This window comes from Narcine bancroftii, chromosome 6 (assembly GCF_036971445.1).
Source record: "Narcine bancroftii isolate sNarBan1 chromosome 6, sNarBan1.hap1, whole genome shotgun sequence".
Lineage (NCBI taxonomy): Eukaryota > Metazoa > Chordata > Chondrichthyes > Torpediniformes > Narcinidae > Narcine > Narcine bancroftii.
In genome coordinates, this window is record NC_091474.1 from 245,106,104 (window position 1) to 245,127,094 (window position 20,991).

General features: G+C 51.8%; 1 protein-coding gene across 1 annotated transcript in view; it reads left to right on the forward strand.

Moving 5' to 3' along the window:
* LOC138737384 (protein FAM177B-like) overlaps positions 1 to 14,270 on the forward strand; it is a 24,633-nt gene extending 10,363 nt beyond the window's left edge. Inside the window, exons 3-6 of the mRNA XM_069888131.1 lie at positions 9,010 to 9,153; positions 9,411 to 9,477; positions 10,974 to 11,071; positions 12,275 to 14,270. Coding sequence (XP_069744232.1) covers positions 9,010 to 9,153; positions 9,411 to 9,477; positions 10,974 to 11,071; positions 12,275 to 12,481 — 516 coding nt within the window. The 3' untranslated portion in view covers positions 12,482 to 14,270. The remainder of the gene's footprint in view (positions 1 to 9,009; positions 9,154 to 9,410; positions 9,478 to 10,973; positions 11,072 to 12,274) is intronic.
* The last annotated feature ends 6,721 nt before the right edge of the window (positions 14,271 to 20,991 follow it).

The window sequence follows — 20,991 nt, forward strand, 5'->3', positions numbered from 1 at the left end:
TCCTTTCCCCCTCTTCCCTGCCCTTTCCCCCTCTTCCCTGCCCTTTCCCCCTCTTCCCTGCCCTTTCCCCCTCTTCCCTGCCCTTTCCCCCTCTTCCCTGCCCTTTCCCCCTCTCCCCTGCCCTTCCCCCTCTCCCCTGCCCTTCCCCTCTCCCCTGCCCTTCCCCCTCTCCCCTGCCCTTTTCTCCTCCCTCTCCCCTGCCCTTCCTTTTCTTCCCCCTCGCCCCTGCCATTCCTTTTCTTCCACTCTCTCCCCTGCCCTTCCTTTTCTTCCCCTCTCTCCCCAGTCCTTCCTTTTCTTACCCTCTCTCCCCTGCCCTTCCTTTTCTCCTCCCTCTCCCCTGCCCTTCCTTTGCACCCCCCTCTCCCCAGCTCTCTCCCCTGCCCTTTTCTTCCCCTCTTCCCTGCCCTTCCTTTTCTACCCCTCTCTCCCCTGCCCTTCCTTTTCTCCTCCCTCTCCCCCTGGCTCTCTTCCCTGCCCTTCCTTTTCTACCCTGCCCTTCCTTTTCTTCCAACCTTTCCCCGGCTCACTCCCCTGCCCTCTCTCCTCTGCCCTTTTTCTTCCCCTCTCTCCCCTGCCCTTTTTCTTCCCCTCTCTCCCTGCCCTTCCTTTTCTTCCCCTCTCTCCCCTGCCCTTTTCTCCTCCCTCTCCCCTGCCCTTCCTTTTCTTCCCCCTCGCCCCTGCCATTCCTTTTCTTCCACTCTCTCCCCTGCCCTTCCCCCTCTCCCTGCCCTTCCCCCTCTCCCTGCCCTTCCCCCTCTCCCCTGCCCTTCCCCCTCTCCCCTGCCCTTCCCCCTCTCCCTGCCCTTCCCCCTCTCCCCTGCCCTTCCCCCTCTCCCCTGCCCTTCCCCCTCTCCCCTGCCCTTCCCCCTCTCCCCTGCCCTTCCCCCTCTCCCCTGCCCTTCCCCCTCTCCCCTGCCCTTCCCCCTCTCCCCTGCCCTTCCCCCTCTCCCCTGCCCTTCCCCCTCTCCCCTGCCTTCCCCCTCTCCCCTGCCCTTCCCCCTCTCCCCTGCCCTTCCCCCTCTCCCCTGCCCTTCCCCCTCTCCCCTGCCCTTCCCCCTCTCCCCTGCCCTTCCCCCTCTCCCCTGCCCTTCCCCCTCTCCCCTGCCCTTCCCCCTCTCCCCTGCCCTTTCCCCCTCTCCCCTGCCCTTTCCCCCTCTCCCCTGCCCTTTCCCCCTCTCCCCTGCCCTTTCCCCCTCTCCCCTGCCCTTTCCCCCTCTCCCCTGCCCTTTCCCCCTCTCCCCTGCCCTTTCCCCCTCTTCCCTGCCCTTTCCCCTCTTCCCTGCCCTTTCCCCCTCTTCTCTGCCCTTTCCCCCTCTTCCCTGCCCTTCCCCCTCTCTCTCCCTGCCCTTCCTTTTCTTCCCCCCTCTCCCCTGCCCTTCCTTTTCTTCCCCTCTCCCCTGCCCTTCCTTTTCTTCCCCTCTCTCCCCTGCCCTTCCTTTTCTTCCCCTCTCTCCCCTGCCCTTCCTTTTCTTCCCCTCTCTCCCCTGCCCTTCCTTTTCTTCCCCTCTCTCCCCTACCCTTCCTTTTCTTCCCCTCTCTCCCCAGTCCTTCCTTTTCTTACCCTCTCTCCCCTGCCCTTCCTTTTCTCCTCCCTCTCCCCTGCCCTTCCTTTGCACCCCCCTCTCCCCAGCTCTCTCCCCTGCCCTTTTCTTCCCCTCTTCCCTGCCCTTCCTTTTCTACCCCTCTCTCCCCTGCCCTTCCTTTTCTCCTCCCTCTCCCCCTGGCTCTCTTCCCTGCCCTTCCTTTTCTACCCTGCCCTTCCTTTTCTTCCAACCTTTCCCCGGCTCACTCCCCTGCCCTCTCTCCCCTGCCCTTTTTCTTCCCCTCTCTCCCCTGCCCTTCCTTTTCTTCCCCTCTCTCCCCTGCCCTTCCTTTTCTTCCCCTCTCTCCCCTACTCTTCCTTTTCTTCCCCTCTCTCCCCAGTCCTTCCTTTTCTTACCCTCTCTCCCCTGCCCTTCCTTTTCTCCTCCCTCTCCCCTGCCCTTCCTTTGCACCCCCCTCTCCCCAGCTCTCTCCCCTGCCCTTTTCTTCCCCTCTTCCCTGCCCTTCCTTTTCTAACCCTCTCTCCCTGCCCTTCCTTTTCTCCTCCCTCTCCCCCTGGCTCTCTTCCCTGCCCTTCCTTTCTACCCTGCCCTTCCTTTTCTTCCAACCTTTCCCCAGCTCACTCCCCTGCCCTCTCTCCCCTGCCCTTTTTCTTCCCCTCTCTCCCCTGCCCTTTTTCTTCCCCTCTCTCCCCTGCCCTTTTTCTTCCCCTCTCTCCCCTGCCCTTTTTCTTCCCCTCTCTCCCCTGCCCTTCCTTTTCTTCCCCTCTCTCCCCTGCCCTTTTCTCCTCCCTCTCCCCTGCCCTTCCTTTTCTTCCCCCTCGCCCCTGCCATTCCTTTTCTTCCACTCTCTCCCCTGCCCTTCCTTTTCTCCTCCCTCTCCCCTTGGCTCTCTTCCCTGCCCTTCCTTTTCTACCCTGCCCTTCCTTTTCTTCCAACCTTTCCCCGGCTCACTCCCCTGCCCTCTTTCCCCTGCCCTTTTTCTTCCCCTCTCTCCCCTGCCCTTTTTCTTCCCCTCTCTCCTCTGCCGTTCATTTTCTTCCCCTCTCTCCCCTGCCCTTCCTTTTCTTCCCCCTCTCCCCTGCCCTTCCCCCCTCTTCCCTGCCCTTCCTTTTCTTCCCCTCTCCCTTGCCCCTTTTCTTCCCCCCTCTCCCCTGCCCTTCCTTTTTTTCCCCTCTCTCCCCTGCCCTTCCTTTTCTTCCCCTCTCTCCCCTGCCCTTCCTTTTCTTCCCCTCTACCCCGCCCTTCCTTTTCTTCCCATCTCTCCCTTGCCCTTCATTTTCTTCCCCTCTCTCCCCTGCCCTTCCTTTTCTTGCCCCCTCTCCCCTGCCCTTCCTTTTCTTCCCCCCTCTTCCCTGCCCTTCCTTTTCTTCCCCCCTCTCCCCTGCCCTTCCTTTTCTCCTCCCTCTCCCCCTGGATCTCTCCCCAGCCCTTCCTTTTCTTCCCCTCTCTCGCTTGCCCTTCTTTTTCTCCTCCCTCTCCCCCTGGCTCTCTTCCCTGCCCTTCCTTTTCTTCCCCCCTCTCCCCGGCTCCCTCCCCTGCCCTTCCTTTTCTTTCCCTCTCTCCCCAGCCCTTCCTTTTCTTCCCCTCTCTCCCCTGCCCTTCCCCCTCTTCCCTGCCCTTCCTTTTCTTCCCCCTCTTCCCTGCCCTTCCTTTTCTTCCCCCTCTTCCCTGCCCTTCCTTTTCTTCCCCCTCTTCCCTGCCCTTCCTTTTCTTCCCCCTCTTCCCTGCCCTTCCTTTTCTTCCCCCTCTTCCCTGCCCTTCCTTTTCTTCCCCCTCTTCCTGCCCTTCCTTTTCTTCCCCCTCTTCCCTGCCCTTCCTTTTCTTCCCCCTCTTCCCTGCCCTTCCTTTTCTTCCCCCTCTTCCCTGCCCTTCCTTTTCTTCCCCCTCTTCCCTGCCCTTCCTTTTCTTCCCCCTCTTCCCTGCCCTTCCTTTTCTTCCCCTCTCTCCCCTGCCCTTCCTTTTCTTCCCCTCTCTCCCCTGCCCTTCCTTTTCTTCCCCTCTCTCCCCTGCCCTTCCCCCTCTCCCCTGCCCTTCCCCCTCTCCCCTGCCCTTCCCCCTCTCCCCTGCCCTTCCCCACTCTTCCCTGCCTTTTCCCCCTCTTCCCTGCCCTTTCCCCCTCATCCCTGCCCTTTCCCCCTCTTCCCTGCCCTTTCCCCCTCTCCCCTGCCCTTTCCCCCTCTCCCCTGCCCTTTCCCCCTCTCCCCTGCCCTTCCCCCTCTCCCCTGCCCTTCCCCCTCTCCCCTGCCCTTCCCTCTCTCCCCTGCCCTTTTCTCCTCCCTCTTCCCTGCCCTTCCTTTTCTTCCCCCTCTCCCCTGCCCTTCCTTTTCTTCCCCTCTCTCCCCTGCCCTTCCTTTTCTTCCCCTCTCTCCCCTGCCCTTCCTTTTCTTCCCCTCTCTCCCCTGCCCTTCCTTTTCTTCCACTCTCTCCCCTGCCCTTCCTTTTCTCCTCCCTCTCCCTTGGCTCTCTTCCCTGCCCTTCCTTTTCTACCCTGCCCTTCCTTTTCTTCCAACCTTTCCCCGGCTCACTCCCCTGCCCTCTCTCCCCTGCCCTTTTTCTTCCCCTCTCTCCCCTGCCCTTCCTTTTCTTCCCCTCTCTCCCTGCCCTTTTCTCCTCCCTCTCCCCTGCCCTTCCTTCTCTCCTCTCTCCCCCTGGCTCTCTCCCCTGCCCTTCATTTTCTTCCCCTCTCTCCCCTGCCCTTCCTTTTCTTCCCCCTCTCCCCTGCCCTTCCCCTCTCCCCTGCCCTTCCCCCTCTCCCCTGCCCTTCCCCCTCTCCCCTGCCCTTCCCCCTCTCCCCTGCCCTTCCCCCTCTCCCCTGCCCTTCCCCCTCTCCCTGCCCTTCCCCCTCTCCCCTGCCCTTCCCCCTCTCCCCTGCCCTTCCCCCCTCTCCCCTGCCCTTTCCCCCTCTTCCCTGCCCTTTCCCCCTCTTCCCTGCCCTTTCCCCTCTTCCCTGCCCTTTCCCCCCTCTTCCCTGCCCTTTCCCCCTCTTCCCTGCCCTTTCCCCCTCTCCCCTGCCCTTCCCCTCTCCCCTGCCCTTCCCCCTCTCCCCTGCCCTTCCCCCTCTCCCCTGCCCTTTTCTCCTCCCTCTCCCCTGCCCTTCCTTTTCTTCCCCCTCGCCCCTGCCATTCCTTTTCTTCCACTCTCTCCCCTGCCCTTCCTTTTCTTCCCCTCTCTCCCCAGTCCTTCCTTTTCTTACCCTCTCTCCCCTGCCCTTCCTTTTCTCCTCCCTCTCCCCTGCCCTTCCTTTGCACCCCCCTCTCCCCAGCTCTCTCCCCTGCCCTTTTCTTCCCCTCTTCCCTGCCCTTCCTTTTCTACCCCTCTCTCCCCTGCCCTTCCTTTTCTCCTCCCTCTCCCCCTGGCTCTCTTCCCTGCCCTTCCTTTTCTACCCTGCCCTTCCTTTTCTTCCAACCTTTCCCCGGCTCACTCCCCTGCCCTCTCTCCTCTGCCCTTTTTCTTCCCCTCTCTCCCCTGCCCTTTTTCTTCCCCTCTCTCCCCTGCCCTTCCTTTTCTTCCCCTCTCTCCCCTGCCCTTTTCTCCTCCCTCTCCCTGCCCTTCCTTTTCTTCCCCCTCGCCCCTGCCATTCCTTTTCTTCCACTCTCTCCCCTGCCCTTCCCCCTCTCCCCTGCCCTTCCCCCTCTCCCTGCCCTTCCCCCTCTCCCCTGCCCTTCCCCTCTCCCCTGCCCTTCCCCCTCTCCCCTGCCCTTCCCCCTCTCCCCTGCCCTTCCCCCTCTCCCCTGCCCTTCCCCCTCTCCCCTGCCCTTCCCCCTCTCCCCTGCCCTTCCCCCTCTCCCCTGCCCTTCCCCCTCTCCCCTGCCCTTCCCCCTCTCCCCTGCCCTTCCCCTCTCCCCTGCCCTTCCCCCTCTCCCCTGCCCTTCCCCCTCTCCCCTGCCCTTCCCCTCTCCCCTGCCCTTCCCCCTCTCCCCTGCCCTTCCCCTCTCCCCTGCCCTTCCCCCTCTCCCCTGCCCTTCCCCCCTCTCCCCTGCCCTTCCCCCTCTCCCCTGCCCTTTCCCCTCTCCCCTGCCCTTTCCCCCTCTCCCCTGCCCTTTCCCCCTCTCCCCTGCCCTTTCCCCCTCTCCCCTGCCCTTTCCCCCCTCTTCCCTGCCCTTTCCCCCTCTTCCCTGCCCTTTCCCCCTCTTCTCTGCCCTTTCCCCCTCTTCCCTGCCCTTCCCCCTCTTCCCTGCCCTTCCTTTTCTTCCCCCCTCTCCCCTGCCCTTCCTTTTCTTCCCCTCTCCCCTGCCCTTCCTTTTCTTCCCCTCTCTCCCCTGCCCTTCCTTTTCTTCCCCTCTCTCCCCTGCCCTTCCTTTTCTTCCCCTCTCTCCCCTGCCCTTCCTTTTCTTCCCCTCTCTCCCCTACCCTTCCTTTTCTTCCCCTCTCTCCCCAGTCCTTCCTTTTCTTACCCTCTCTCCCCTGCCTTCCTTTTCTCCTCCCTCTCCCCTGCCCTTCCTTTGCACCCCCCTCTCCCAGCTCTCTCCCCTGCCCTTTTCTTCCCTCTTCCCTGCCCTTCCTTTTCTACCCCTCTCTCCCATGCCCTTCCTTTTCTCCTCCCTCTCCCCCTGGCTCTCTTCCCTGCCCTTCCTTTTCTACCCTGCCCTTCCTTTCTTCCAACCTTTCCCCGGCTCACTCCCCTGCCCTCTCTCCCCTGCCCTTTTTCTTCCCCTCTCTCCCCTGCCCTTCCTTTTCTTCCCCTCTCTCCCCTGCCCTTCCTTTTCTTCCCCTCTCTCCCCTACTCTTCCTTTTCTTCCCCTCTCTCCCAGTCCTTCCTTTTCTTACCCTCTCTCCCCTGCCCTTCCTTTTCTCCTCCCTCTCCCCTGCCCTCCTTTGCACCCCCCTCTCCCCAGCTCTCTCCCCTGCCCTTTTCTTCCCTCTTCCCTGCCCTTCCTTTTCTAACCCTCTCTCCCCTGCCCTTCCTTTTCTCCTCCCTCTCCCCCTGGCTCTCTTCCCTGCCCTTCCTTTCTACCCTGCCCTTCCTTTTCTTCCAACCTTTCCCCGGCTCACTCCCCTGCCCTCTCTCCCCTGCCCTTTTTCTTCCCCTCTCTCCCCTGCCCTTTTTCTTCCCTCTCTCCCCTGCCCTTTTTCTTCCCCTCTCTCCCCTGCCCTTTTTCTTCCCCTCTCTCCCCTGCCCTTCCTTTTCTTCCCCTCTCTCCCCTGCCCTTTTCTCCTCCCTCTCCCCTGCCCTTCCTTTTCTTCCCCCTCGCCCCTGCCATTCCTTTTCTTCCACTCTCTCCCCTGCCCTTCCTTTTCTCCTCCCTCTCCCCTTGGCTCTCTTCCCTGCCCTTCCTTTTCTACCCTGCCCTTCCTTTTCTTCCAACCTTTCCCCGGCTCACTCCCCTGCCCTCTTTCCCCTGCCCTTTTTCTTCCCCTCTCTCCCCTGCCCTTTTTCTTCCCCTCTCTCCTCTGCCCTTCATTTTCTTCCCCTCTCTCCCTGCCCTTCCTTTTCTTCCCCCTCTCCCCTGCCCTTCCCCCCTCTTCCCTGCCCTTCCTTTTCTTCCCCTCTCCCTTGCCCCTTTTCTTCCCCCCTCTCCCCTGCCCTTCCTTTTTTTCCCCTCTCTCCCCTGCCCTTCCTTTTCTTCCCCTCTCTCCCCTGCCCTTCCTTTTCTTCCCCTCTACCCCGCCCTTCCTTTTCTTCCCATCTCTCCCTTGCCCTTCATTTTCTTCCCCTCTCTCCCCTGCCCTTCCTTTTCTTGCCCCCTCTCCCCTGCCCTTCCTTTTCTTCCCCCCTCTTCCCTGCCCTTCCTTTTCTTCCCCCTCTCCCCTGCCCTTCCTTTTCTCCTCCCTCTCCCCCTGGATCTCTCCCCAGCCCTTCCTTTTCTTCCCCTCTCTCGCTTGCCCTTCTTTTTCTCCTCCCTCTCCCCCTGGCTCTCTTCCCTGCCCTTCCTTTTCTTCCCCCCTCTCCCCGGCTCCCTCCCCTGCCCTTCCTTTTCTTTCCCTCTCTCCCCAGCCCTTCCTTTTCTTCCCCTCTCTCCCCTGCCCTTCCCCCTCTTCCCTGCCCTTCCTTTTCTTCCCCCTCTTCCCTGCCCTTCCTTTTCTTCCCCCTCTTCCCTGCCCTTCCTTTTCTTCCCCCTCTTCCCTGCCCTTCCTTTTCTTCCCCCTCTTCCCTGCCCTTCCTTTTCTTCCCCCTCTTCCCTGCCCTTCCTTTTCTTCCCCCTCTTCCCTGCCCTTCCTTTTCTTCCCCCTCTTCCTGCCCTTCCTTTTCTTCCCCCTCTTCCCTGCCCTTCCTTTTCTTCCCCCTCTTCCCTGCCCTTCCTTTTCTTCCCCCTCTTCCCTGCCCTTCCTTTTCTTCCCCCTCTTCCCTGCCCTTCCTTTTCTTCCCCTCTCTTCCCTGCCCTTCCTTTTCTTCCCCCTCTTCCCTGCCCTTCCTTTTCTTCCCCTCTCTCCCCTGCCCTTCCTTTTCTTCCCCTCTCTCCCCTGCCCTTCCTTTTCTTCCCCTCTCTCCCCTGCCCTTCCTTTTCTTGCTCTCTCTCACCGGCCCTTTTCTTCCCCTCTCTCCCCTGCCCTTCCTTTTCTTCCCCTCTCTCCCCTGCCCTTCCTTTTCTTCCCCCTCTCCCCTGCCCTTCCTTTTCTTCCCCATCTCCCCTGCCCTTCCTTTTCTCCTCCCTCTCCCTCTGGCTCTCTCCCCGGCCCTTCCTTTTCTTACCCCTCTCCCCTGCTCTTCCTTTTCTTCCCCCCTCTCCCCGGCTCTCTCTCGCCTGCCCTTCCTTTTCACCTCCCTCTCCCTCTGGCTCTCTTCCCTGCCCTTCCTTAGATTTCTTAGTGGGAAGAAATCTTTCACCCTGTGATTGAGTCTGGATTACACCAAGGGGGTGGGGTGAGGAGATTTAGACCTGCACCATTCAAGAATGTCTGGACAAGCACTTGAATGAAGGGGAAGTGGGTTATGGATGAAGTTCTGGGAAACAGAATCAGCAATAATGAATGACTGAATGGACTGTGCCTTGCACAGTTGCTGCCAGGTGCGCTCTCAGGTTGGCGTTGCCCGTAGGCAGTAGTAGAGCCAAAAGGATCATTGCCACTGGGTGGCGAAGAACAACACTCTGGCTCGAATTGGCAACTCCTCTCTCTCCCCCACTGGTGCTGCTCGCCCACTGAGTTCTCCAGCAGCTCTGTGTTGCTCCGGATCCCAGCATCCGCAGTCCATCCTGTATCTGGGCCTTACTGGTGTCTCAGGCAGGGCTGAGGGAGAGGAGGGCTTGTTCCCCACAATCCTCATCCCCCACAAAGCCAGCATGTATCCACACTATCCTCCATGAAGGGACCTAACATTTTAAAGACTTAATTATTTTCTTTCTCTTCCTTTTATATTATTATTATATCCCCTCGTAACACTTTAATTATGCGTAAATTGTCAGTGTGATTTGCGTAGCTGGGAAGCTGCAGCAAGTCAGACTTCCTTTACATCTGCCCTCTGTACTCGTATGAATGACGGTAAACCTCGCTCATTCGACTCACCTAGTCCCTGGTCTGTTAGTCTGGGGCAGAGGAAGCTGGCAGCCCGGAACACCACGGAGAGAAGACCAAGAGACTGGTTCACTTTTCGAGTGGAGAGACTATGTGGGAGTGCAGTAGTGAGGAAGAGGAGGAGGAAGAGCTGCTGGTGCAGCAGATCGACCCAGTAAGTCCCCTGAGGCAGTGGTTAGCTGTCCTTCTGCATCTTTTCCCCCACCTCATCCTCGTCCCCCAGTCTACCCCCTCTCTCTCCTCCCACCGTCCCCTCCCCATCTCTCCCCCCTCCCTCTTTCCCCCCAACCCGACACCACCAACTGCATGCAAGACCCCCCGGTGCTCAAGACACTTCCCCCCCCCCCCCCCAAATTCTACTTCTCCCCTGTGACCCCCCCACACTCATGATTCCGGCTGATTTCCTTGCAGGCCACCCTTCCCTGGAGGCCCTTCCTATGGTTCTGGATGACTCACTTTGCCCATAAATCCTTACTTGGTGAGTATGGCACCCCAGCAAGGGCAAAGAGTCCCAACAGATAGCCAGGTGGTAACCTGCTCACATAGCAAAGTATGAACATGGTACGTAGTAAGTGAAGGTCACAGTGGATGTGAGATTGGATGGAGGGAACAGTGAGCGGGGGAGAACCCACCGTCTCCCCCTCTTCCCCCGTCCCCACTGTCTCTCCCCCTCTTCCCTGTCCCCACTCTCTCCCCCTCTTCCCCGTCCCCACTGTCTCTCCCCCTCTTCCCCCGTCCCCACTGTCTCTCCCCCTCTTCCCCCGTCCCCACTGTCTCTCCCCCTCTTCCCCCGTCCCCACTGTCTCTCCCCCTCTTCCCCCGTCCCCACTGTCTCTCCCCCTCTTCCCCCGTCCCCACTGTCTCTCCCCCTCTTCCCCCGTCCCCACTGTCTCTCCCCTCTTCCCCCGTCCCCACTGTCTCTCCCCCTCTTCCCCCGTCCCCACTGTCTCTCCCCCTCTTCCCCCGTCCCCACTGTCTCTCCCCCTCTTCCCCCGTCCCACTGTCTCTCCCCCTCTTCCCCCGTCCCCACTGTCTCTCCCCCTCTTCCCCCGTCCCCACTGTCTCTCCCCCTCTTCTCCCGTCCCCACTGTCTCTCCCCCTCTTCCCCCGTCCCCACTGTCTCTCCCCCTCTTCCCCCGTCCCCACTGTCTCTCCCCCGTCGCTATATGGGAACCTGGAGCAATGGACCAGCCAATCCAACTTTGGACTTTTCATGCCAGTAAGTTAAGCATTTTAAAAACAGAGGAAACCTGTCTTTACAGATCACTATGTTTGCTATAAAAGGGCCTAGAGAGAAAGGGAAAGTGTAAGAGCCGGAGGAAAGGTAACAGAGGTAAAGGAGAAGGGGAGAGGTGGAGGTGGGGGTGATGGTAGAGAAGTCAATGTTAATGCCATCTGGTGGCAGAACGCCCAGACAGAATACAGTGCTCCCTCCAGTCAGTGTACTGGAGTCGATGTTCACACCATGCTCCCCTCTACACTGGAGGAACCAAGCGTAGGTTGGGTGTAGCCATGTGGAACATCTGCATTTAGTCACCACAGGTGACACTGAGCTTCCAGTCACCCATCACTCCCATCGCCCGCCCCGTTCCCTTTGCAAGCCCTATGCCCACTCCGGTTCTCCATCCCAGCCTATTTCCATTCCCATCCCATCTCCACCCCATTCCCCATTCTGTCCCCACCCCACCCCAATTCCCATTCTCCACCCCACTCCCATTGCCCACCCTGTTCTCACTCCAATTCCCTCTCCCAGCCCAATTTCTAATCACATCCCGTCCCTGCCCCATACCCCATCCTATGCCTATTTTTGATTCCCCATCCTGTCCCCACCCCACCTCCAACTCCCATTCTCCATCCCGCTCTGATTTCCCTATTTGCAAACTCAGCAGAGATGAGGAACTGAGGTTGATTTTCCCCCCCAGGAAAGTATGTAACTTGAATTTCTGTGACATTTTGTTGCTTCCTTTCTCCTAGTGTGTGACTTCCTTGGCGAGAAAGTGGCCAACTTGTTGGGACTGACAACATCCAAGTACCAGTATGCAGTGGATGAATACTTCAGTGCTCAAGACCAGGTCGCCTGCAAATCCAACATCTAAACCCCATGAATATAGATTGTGTTGTACATTGTATAGGGAAGGTGCAATAACCAGGTTATCAATGGGATGTATCAAATAGTCTGTGTCCAATGATGCCCAGTAACTATTTGAAATTAATATACAAATGATAACAATTTTCTTTTGTTGATCATCAAGGATAATTAGATAGCTCGATCAGTAAAGACTCAAAACGTTACTCAAAATTCTCTCCTGTCCATGGACCCTATTGACATCTCCCTCTGCCTCAGAAAGACAGCCGAGACACTGACGAACCCGTCACACTCTCTCTTCCCATCGGGGAGAATGCTCGAGAGTGTGAGAGAGTGCACCAACAGGCTCATGGAGTTTCTTCCCTGTGTCCCGATGAACCCCATTCCAGGGCAATCATGCCTCCCTTGCTTTGTATAAATTGATCTTTATTTTTTCCCTTGTAACTTTGCACTTTAATTATCTTGCTTGATAAGGCTATATATTTATGTACCATGTTATATTAGTATAGTAGGAAGTGTTCTTCTGTGAGCAGATTGTTGGATTGCTTGTAGAAGAACTCTTCTCACTGTATTGGTATAATAGAGTGATTCAAGATTCCTTTATTCTCATGTTATAATACTAGGGGCTGTAGGTTAACTGGGCAGCACAGACTCATGGGCCGAAGTGGCCTGTTTCCATGCTGTATGCCTAAATGTTTTTAAAAATTAAAAATTTAAATTGCAATATTATATGAAATTGCCTTCTGCCTGCTGTAAGGGAGACAGAGACGCCACAAGTCACTGACTGCCTGCAGCCTGCATGGGTCCTTCATCCACTGAGGCCCTCATTGGTTCGCTGCTGTGGTCACTTAAAGAAAAATACAGAAATTCACAGAGCTCAGAAACCAGCCCGTCAGCCCACTTTGTCCATGCTGACAGTTGAGTACTTGTCCATATTAATCCCTCTTGGTCCATAGCTGCTATGTATTGGCAATTCAAGCCCTTCTTAAATTTTGCGAGAGTACCTGCCTCTACTGCCCCTCATCTTATATTGCTGTAACATGACCTCATGTTTATATTTAATACCTCACTCAATGAAAGCAGTAGGTCTTAGGGCAGGAGAGCAGAGGCATAGAAGGGGGATGAGAGTGAATAAACAAAATGTTTCTCCCGTCAGCCCAGGATTGAAGAGACTGCTCTTTACTTGCAGGAAGATGAAGATGGAGATGGAGGAGCAGTGGCAGAAATGGAGGAAATGGAACTGAATGAGAGGAAACATCTCCCGCTCCAGACACTGGAGTACGGGACTCTAACTATGTCAGAGGGTCTGAGGATCAACAGCAAGGTCGAGTGCAAGCATGAGGTATCGCATGTCAATGAAGTGCTGGAGGAGAGTGCAGAAGGTGCTCCCAGATAGAGGACAACTCATTCCATCTCTCACCAACCCCAGCGTGCAACTCCCTTCATCGCCAATGGTTGCAGCTCTTCTTGGGTGACATGGAGACGTAAACTAGGACAGAAAGTATCCTGCAGTCAGCTCCTGCTCTCCCACAGGGGGCAATCTCACCAGCAATGCTGCCATCACTGCCAACCACCCCACAATAGCATTCTGCAGTCACAATGTGGTTACATCCAGATCCTGCCCAACTTACTGAGTGTTTCCAGCATCATCTTTCTATGGTTTGGATTTCCACCACCTGCACCATCCAAAGTATTCTGTTTGGATGCATCACGTGGCCCTTTTACACTGCCCTTAAAGAACAGGAATTAACTGCCTTTTAACCGCTCCACTTTTCTGTGTGAACACGACCAACACAGTATGGGGAGTCATTTTCATCCCAGTACTTACTCACTAAGGTAGGTAGTATTAGACCCAATGCTTTTCACATTGGCTCCAGTGTAAAAGGTTTACTTATCTTCCTGAGATGCCAGTGCTGTAATGCTGCAGGACCTGCCTCCTTTTGCCTCCTTTAGACACTGGGTCCCTATGTAAAAGGTTGCACTAAACTGGCTTTTCTTGGTTCAGTGTGAATGACCCAAGCTGGTTTTAAACACTGGTTGTTCCCACGCCAATTAAATGGGATCGCTGTGTATTGGTATGGGAACTGTTCTGCCCAAGGCTACGAGAACCGCAGGAAATTGTGAATACTGTTCAGGCCATCACTCAAACCAACCTCCCCTCCATCAACTCTGTCTGTACCTCCTGCTGTCTAATGGTTTAAAGGACCCATCCCACCCCGGTCGGTCACTCACTCTTCCAGGTCAAGTTTATTGTCATCTGATTGTACATATACAACTGGATGAAACAGTGTATATCTGGAACATAGTGTGAGCACACACTAACACTAAATGACACAAACATAACGATCCAAAATAAAGATATGTAAATAATGTATGGTTTCATTGTCTGTGGGAAGAAGCTGTCTCCCAGCTGGGCAGTCCTGGTTTTTATACTCCTGAACCTCTTCTTTGAAGGTAGTGTATCAAAGACACTGTGGGCTGAATGGTAAGGTCCTCAGTGATTCTCTGAGTCCTCTTTAAGCACCGTTCCCTGTAGATGTCGATAAGAGGGAAGGAGACCCCTGTGATCTTCTCGATAGTTTTAATCACCCTCCATACTGACCTCTAATGTTTTGCAGCTACCACAGCCAGCCAGGACAGTCTTCACTGTGCTCCTGCAGAACCTTGTCTGAATGCTGGCTGGTAGCTTTGCCCACCTCACCCTCTTGAAGAAGTGTTGCACCTTCCTGACGAATGAGGAGGTGCTGTGGGTCCAGGATAGAGTGTTCAATAAATGGTTGCCAAGGGACTTTGTGTTCCCCACTGTCTCTATGACAAAGCCTTTGATATGTAGTGGGGATGATCCTTGGTCCTCCTGAAGTACACAATCATCTAATTTGTTGTGTCCACTTTCTCCCCACTTCTGTCAGACAAGCTACATGAGCTTGATCTGTCATGCTGTGACAGGCTCTTAAATAGATCTCTCTTTGGTAAAAGATGATACATTGCACTGGTTTAACCACTTTTCTCTAGCCTGCACTTTTTCTCTGTGACATTATCCTAGACATACTGTAACACGCTACACTTTTGTTTATTACTGTACTATCTGCTGTACTTAACTGGGTTCACTTGCCTGGATAGCATGTAAAACATAAATGTTCAATCTATCTCTGTGCACACATCAATAAACAACTCAATTCAATTAACTCAGTATTTTGTTTTTAGTCTTGGCCAAGTCTTGTTATCTGAGGATCCAGAATTTAAATCCCATCATGGTAACTTTGAGGATTGGCAATTCTTTCTTTCTTCTCTTCTTTGACTTGGCTTCGCGGACGAAGATTTATGGAGGGGGTAAATGTCCACGTCTGCTGCAGGCTCATTAGTGACTGACAAGTCCGATGCGGGACAGGCAGGCACGGTTGCAGCGGTTGCGAGGGAAAATAGCTTGGTTGGGGTTGGGTGTTGGGTTTTTCCTCCTTTGTCTTTTGTCAGTGAGGAGGGCTCTGTGGTCTTCAAAGGAGGTTGCTGCCCGCCGAACTGTGAGGCACCAAGATGCACGGTTGGAGGCGATATCAGCCCACTAGCGGTGGTCAATGTGGCAGGATTGGTAATGGAGACCATGAAACTAACATTCTCTGTCTCCTGGTATCTATCTGTGATTCTGGAGTATTATCTCTGGCATCCTTGAGTTTAGAGACAACGAGAAAGGACAATGAATGTTCTCATTGCTGGTGAAGTCCACAACCTTGGAATAAGTAAATGAGGAACATCTGTGGGGATTCTTTGTGCCTGAAAATGTCAAAACAAAACCTGCAAATGTTGGGAATCTGAAACAAGAACAGAGAAACACTCAGCAAGTCGGGTAACATCTGAGGAGAGAGACTAAAACAGAGTTAATGCCCTTCTTCAGAGCTTCGTACCAAGCCTGGCAGTTGATAAGCTACATGGTGAAACTCAAGTCCATCCTGGGTCTCTGGCTATGGACTGGGAAAGGTTATGGTTTGCTACCTGCTCCCTCACCATTGGCTTTGTGCCCTTGAGGTTGGTGCAGAGAGTGTACTCTATCCTGAAGGTTGCCCAGCACGACTTGGGACAGCCCACCACTGTTTGCAACCCAGGCTGGTGAGAGTTCTGCCACAATGTTTGTTCAGCTGGTTGGGTGGGTGCACACATTCCACCTGGGATGTCACACCCACTGATCCAAGTCCAGGGAACGTTCATAAAAGCTAGGTGCTGGGCCAGTGGAGCTATATCCCACATCAGACTTGTTCAATGCCAGAACCCCTCAATGTTCCAGACTGGTTGCTAAGCATGGACTGAAGTATTGAGTTGATGCCCGATTCAGGCCCTGAGATGCTGATGGCTCTGTACAGGCCTTAAACAGCTTGCTAAAAGAGCCAAGAGTTTTTTTTTTCTTAAATTTTGCAGCCACAGATATGTGTGCCCAAAATGGTGGTACCTGTGCTAAGCAGCTTACCACGAGGGTTGTCAACACTGGGGGAGCAGTTGACTGGCACAGGGCACCAAATATGGGGAGAACACTCCCTGTTGAGCAGGAACAGCAGAGGAGAAGATCCTATAGGACTGTGACCATGGCAGCAGACCAGCGAGGGGCTCACTTGCTGAAGGACCCCCACAGACTGCGGGCAGTTCCCAACGCAGTTGAAGGACTCGCACAGACTTTGGGCTGCTGGTGACTTGCGACTGAAGGATCCATGTAGTCTGTGGGATGCTGGAGACTGGCTCATGGGAACCAGATTTGGAACCAGGGTTCGAGAGGGTGCTGAGGGAAGAAGGCCTCCCAAAGGGCCTTGGGTGCTGAAGGCTTCCTGATCGTATCGGAGGTTTGGACCTGGAAATCGGGTGGGCAAGCCTGGGAACTTAACATCCCGGGGTATACGATATTTAGGAGGGATCGGCAAGAAAGAAAAGGGGGTGGGGTAGTATTGATGGTGAGAGAAGGGACCGACACGATTGACAGGAAGGATATTAACTCAGAAGATGCGGAATCTATATGGGTAGAACTGAGGAATAGCAAGGGGCGGAAAACGTGAGTGGGGGTGGTATATAGGCCTCCAAATAGTAGTGTAGAGGTGAGGGAAGGCATTAAAAGAGACATTAGAAAAGCGTGCAATAAGGGAACAGCTGTCATCATGGGAGACTTTAATTTGCATATAGATTGGACTAGCCAAATTAGTAATAATACTGAGGAGGAGGAATTCCTTGAATGTTTACGGGACGGTTATCTCGACCAATATGTCGAGGAACCAACTCGGGAGCAGGACATTTTAGATTGGGTATTTTGCAACGATAAGGGGCTAATCAGCAATCTTGTTGTGCGAGGCCCTTTGGGTAGGAGCGATCACAATATGATCGAATTCTCACTCGACATGGAGAGTGATGAAATTAAAACCGAGACTAAGGTCCTGAATTTAAATAAAGGGAATTATGATGGTATGAGACGGGAGTTGAGTAAGATTGATTGGGTGGTGTTTATGGGGGAGTTGACTGTGGATAGACAATGGAAAGCATTCACAGATCTAATGGAGAAATTGCAAAAATCGTTTTTACCGGTTTGGCATAAAAATAAACCAAAAAAGGTGACTCAACCGTGGATAACAAAGGAAATTAGAGACAGCATTGGGTCCAAAGAGAGAGCGTATCAATTGGCCAAAAAAAGTACCAAATCCGAAGACTGGGAACAGTTCAAGATGCAGCAAAGGAGGACAAAGGGATTAATCAAGAGAGCAAAAATAAATTATGAAAGTAAGCTTGCGGCAAATATAAAAACCGACTGCAAAAGCTTTTATAGATACGTCAAGAGGAAAAGATTGGTGAAATCCAGAGTAGGTCCTTTGCAGTCGGAATCAGGGGAATATATAATGGGGAATAAGGAAATGGCAGACCAATTAAATTCTTACTTTAGTTCTGTTTTCACAAGAGAGGATACAAATAACCTCCCAAGGATGTTGGGAAACATAGAGACTAATGCAAGGGAGGAACTGAAAGAAATCAGTATCTCTAAGGACATGGTCTTGAGGAAATTGATGGGATTGAAGGCAGATAAATCCCAAGGGCCTGATAATCTACATCCTAGGGTACTCAAGGAAGTGGCCATTCAGATAGCAGATGCTTTAAGAATTATTTTTCAGAACTCGATAGACTCAGGATCAGTACCCATGGATTGGAGGGTAGCTAATGTTACCCCACTATTTAAAAAGGGGGGTAGAGAAAAAGCGAGGAATTATCGGCCGGTGAGCCTTACATCAGTAGTGGGCAAAATGATGGATTCCATTATTAAGGATGTAATAGCGGAGCATATGACTAGCAGAGAAGGGATCGGACGGAGTCAACATGGATTTACAAAAGGTAAATCGTGCTTGACAAATCTATTGGAATTCTTTGAGATGGTGACAGGTAAAATAGATGGGGGAGAGCCAGTGGATGTGGTGTACCTGGACTTCCAAAAGGCCTTCGATAAGGTCCCGCATAAATGACTGGCTTCCAAAATCAAGGCTCATGGGTTTGGGGGAAAAGTATTGATGTGGATTGAGAACTGGCTGGCAGGTAGAAGACAAAGAGTTGGGATAAATGGCTGGTTTTCTGAGTGGCAGGCGGTGACCAGTGGAGTGCCACAGGGATCTGTACTGGGACCCCAGCTGTTCACAATTTACATTAATGATCTGGATGAGGGAATTGGATGTAATATCTCCAAATTTGCAGATGACACTAAGCTAGGAGGGGTTGTGTGCACGGAAGAGGGGGTCAGGAAGCTCCAGTGTGATTTGGATAAATTGAGGGACTGGGCAGATACATGGCAAATGCACTACAATGTGGATAAATGTGAGGTTATCCACTTTGGTAATACAAACCGGAGGGCAGATTACTATTTGAATGGCAATAGATTAAGAGATGGGGAAGTGCAGAGAGACCTAGGGGTACTTGTACATCAGTCTCTGAAGGCGAGCATGCAGGTACAGCAGGCGGTTAAAAAGGCAAATGGTATGTTGGCCTTCATATCAAGAGGCTTTGAGTATAGGAACAAGGATACCTTACTGCAGCTGTAAAGGGCCTTGGTGAGACCACACCTGGAGTATTGTGTGCAGTTTTGGTCACCTTATCTAAGGAAGGATGTTCTTGCAATGGAGGGAGTGCAGAGGCGATTCACCAGGCTGATACCTGGAATGGCAGGAATGACTTAGGAGGAAAGATTGCGCAAATTGGGATTGTACTCGCTGGAGTTTAGAAGATTGAGAGGGGATCTCATAGAGACCTAAAAAATTCTGGCAGGACTGGACAGAATGGATGCAGATGGGATGTTTCCAATGATGGGAAAATCCAGAACCCGGGGCCATGGTTTGAGGATAATAGGCAAACCATTTAGGACTGAGATGAGGAGGAATTTCTTTACCCAGAGGGTGGTGAATCTGTGGAATTCATTGCCACAGAGGGCAGTAGAGGCAGGTTCATTAAATATATTTAAGAGGGAATTAGATCTATTTCTTCAGTACAAGGGTATTAAAGGTTACGGAGAGAAGGCGGGGACGGGGTACTGAACTTTAAGATCAGCCATGATCTCGTTGAATGGCGGAGCAGGCTCGAAGGGTCGAATGACCTACTCCTGCTCCTATCTTCTATGTTTCTATGTAAATTTGTTCAAATAAAGTATATTTGTCTTTTAGATTGTAGGAATCTTTTTCTAATGGAATACACTTGTTGATTTCTATGTACCATTGTTGTAATTTTAAGGTTGCTTCTGTTTTCCAAGTTATCATAATAAATCTTTTTTGAGCCTTGTTTACACCTAATTCTTTATCTTTTATGTTGCTTAGCAGGAATATTTTTGGATCTTTTGGTATCCTCTTTTTTTCTAATTCTATTTAATATTAGGTTTAAATCCTCCCAAAATGTTTTTATTTTTGTTCATGTCCAAATTGCGTGTAATGTTGTTCCAATTTCTTGTTTATAACGGAAGCACTTGTCCAATATTGTTGGATTCCATTCTTTTAACTTTTGAGGTGTTACATATAATCTATGGAGCCAATTGTATTGTATCATACAAAACTAGGTATTTATTGCATTAATCATGGTCCCTGCACATAGTGCCTTCCATGTTTCATTCTTTATTTGTATATTAAATCTTTTTCCCAACCTTGTTTGGGTTAATATATTGCTTCATCATTTTCCTTGTATTGCAATTTGCTATACATGTAATAAATATTTTTAATATCACAGTGTCTGTAATTAAGTATTGTGACAGAGTATATAGAGGTGTTTGGGAGATAAATTGGGAGGTTTGTTAGAGCAGGCCACACACAAACACTTTAAAACACAGAATTTTTGCAGGAGCTTTTGCGAGACTCATGGTGGACTGCTATTTGCAAAAGGCAACAATGTAGCAACATATAGCATCAGCTTGTCTGAAAAACAGTTTGCTGTCTGGAAGAGCATATGATCTTTGCAGGCAGGAGGGAGAACAAGCTTTGCTCTCAGAGCGGGAGGGAGTGAGAGAGAGGAGAGACTGAGACTTCAGTTCCAGAGGGACAAGCTGGCAAGCTTTGGAAGACTGCCTGGTCATAGGAGAGGACTGGCTATCTGGTGTTTCCCTTGGAATAGGCGAAACAGAAAGGAACTCTGTGGTGACCTGAAAGAAAGAGTTTATCATCTGGAGAACCTTGAAAGGGGGCAGGTTTCATCAGCAAGATACTGGAGTGGCTGTCCATTACATACACGTGCACTTAGAATTAGAAGGGGATTAAGTTAGATTAAGTAAGTCAATAGAGATAAGCTAAAGTTTGATTCTATTTTCATGTTTAAAGATAATTAAAAGCAACTTTGGTTTAAGTAACCATTTCTCTTGGTGAATATCTATTGCTGCTGGGTTTTGGGGTCCTCTGGGTTCATAACACTCCTAATTCATAATACCTTTGCTTTATTTTCATAATGTTTTTCTCCACTTTGTATGTTTGCAATGTTTCATATTTTAATTTTTTCTCTGTCAATTCTCTCTTTTTCTCTATATCTTCCCTTCTCATTAAATCTTTCTCTGTTGTTACTATCTCTTTCCAACTGTCTGTTTGAATAATATGAATTATCTCTTTCTTTTGGGTGTTGTTTTCTCCATATCTCAATTATCTTCATATCATGCATTGAGTTCAATGTAAATTTAGCTGCTTTATTTTTTAAAATAGTCTTCCCGGTTTTATCTATTGATGGGTCAAGGTTAAAATTAAAGTCTCCCCCAAGTAAAATGTGTCCCTGTATATCTGCTATCTTTAAAAAAATGTCATGTATAAATTCCTGGTCATCTTTATTAGATGCATAAATGTTCAAGTTCCAAAATTCTGAATAAATCTGGCACATCATTGCATATCTACCCACTGGGTCTGTTATTTCTTTCTTTATCTTAATTGGCAAATTCTTATTAACTAATATAGCTACTCTCCTGGCTTTTGAATTGTACGATGATGCCAGTACATGACCTACCCAGTCTCTCTTCGGTTTGTAGTGTTCGAACTCAGTTAGTGTGTTTCTTCTATGAATGCTCTGTCTATTTTCTTTTTAAGTAGCATCAGTAACTTTTTTCTCTTAATTTGATTGTGAATTCCATTAATATTAATAGTCATATATTTCAATGTATTCATCTTGCCTATCCATTTACACCTTTATTCCACGTCTTCAACCACTTCATCTCCCTTCTTCTAAAATCACTCTTTAGATTGTTCTTACTCTTTATTATATGCGATGACACAATTAGTATGAAAATAAAAAAAAACTATAAAAAGATTAAAGAATAATATTAAAGAAAACCATATTAAATCCCCCTTTAATGAGTTGCCTTTGCTACCTTGCAAGACAACCACAACTCCATTTTCTTTGTGGGTTGTGATGAATACCCCAAGTGTCAACAGATTTCACAGTGGACAG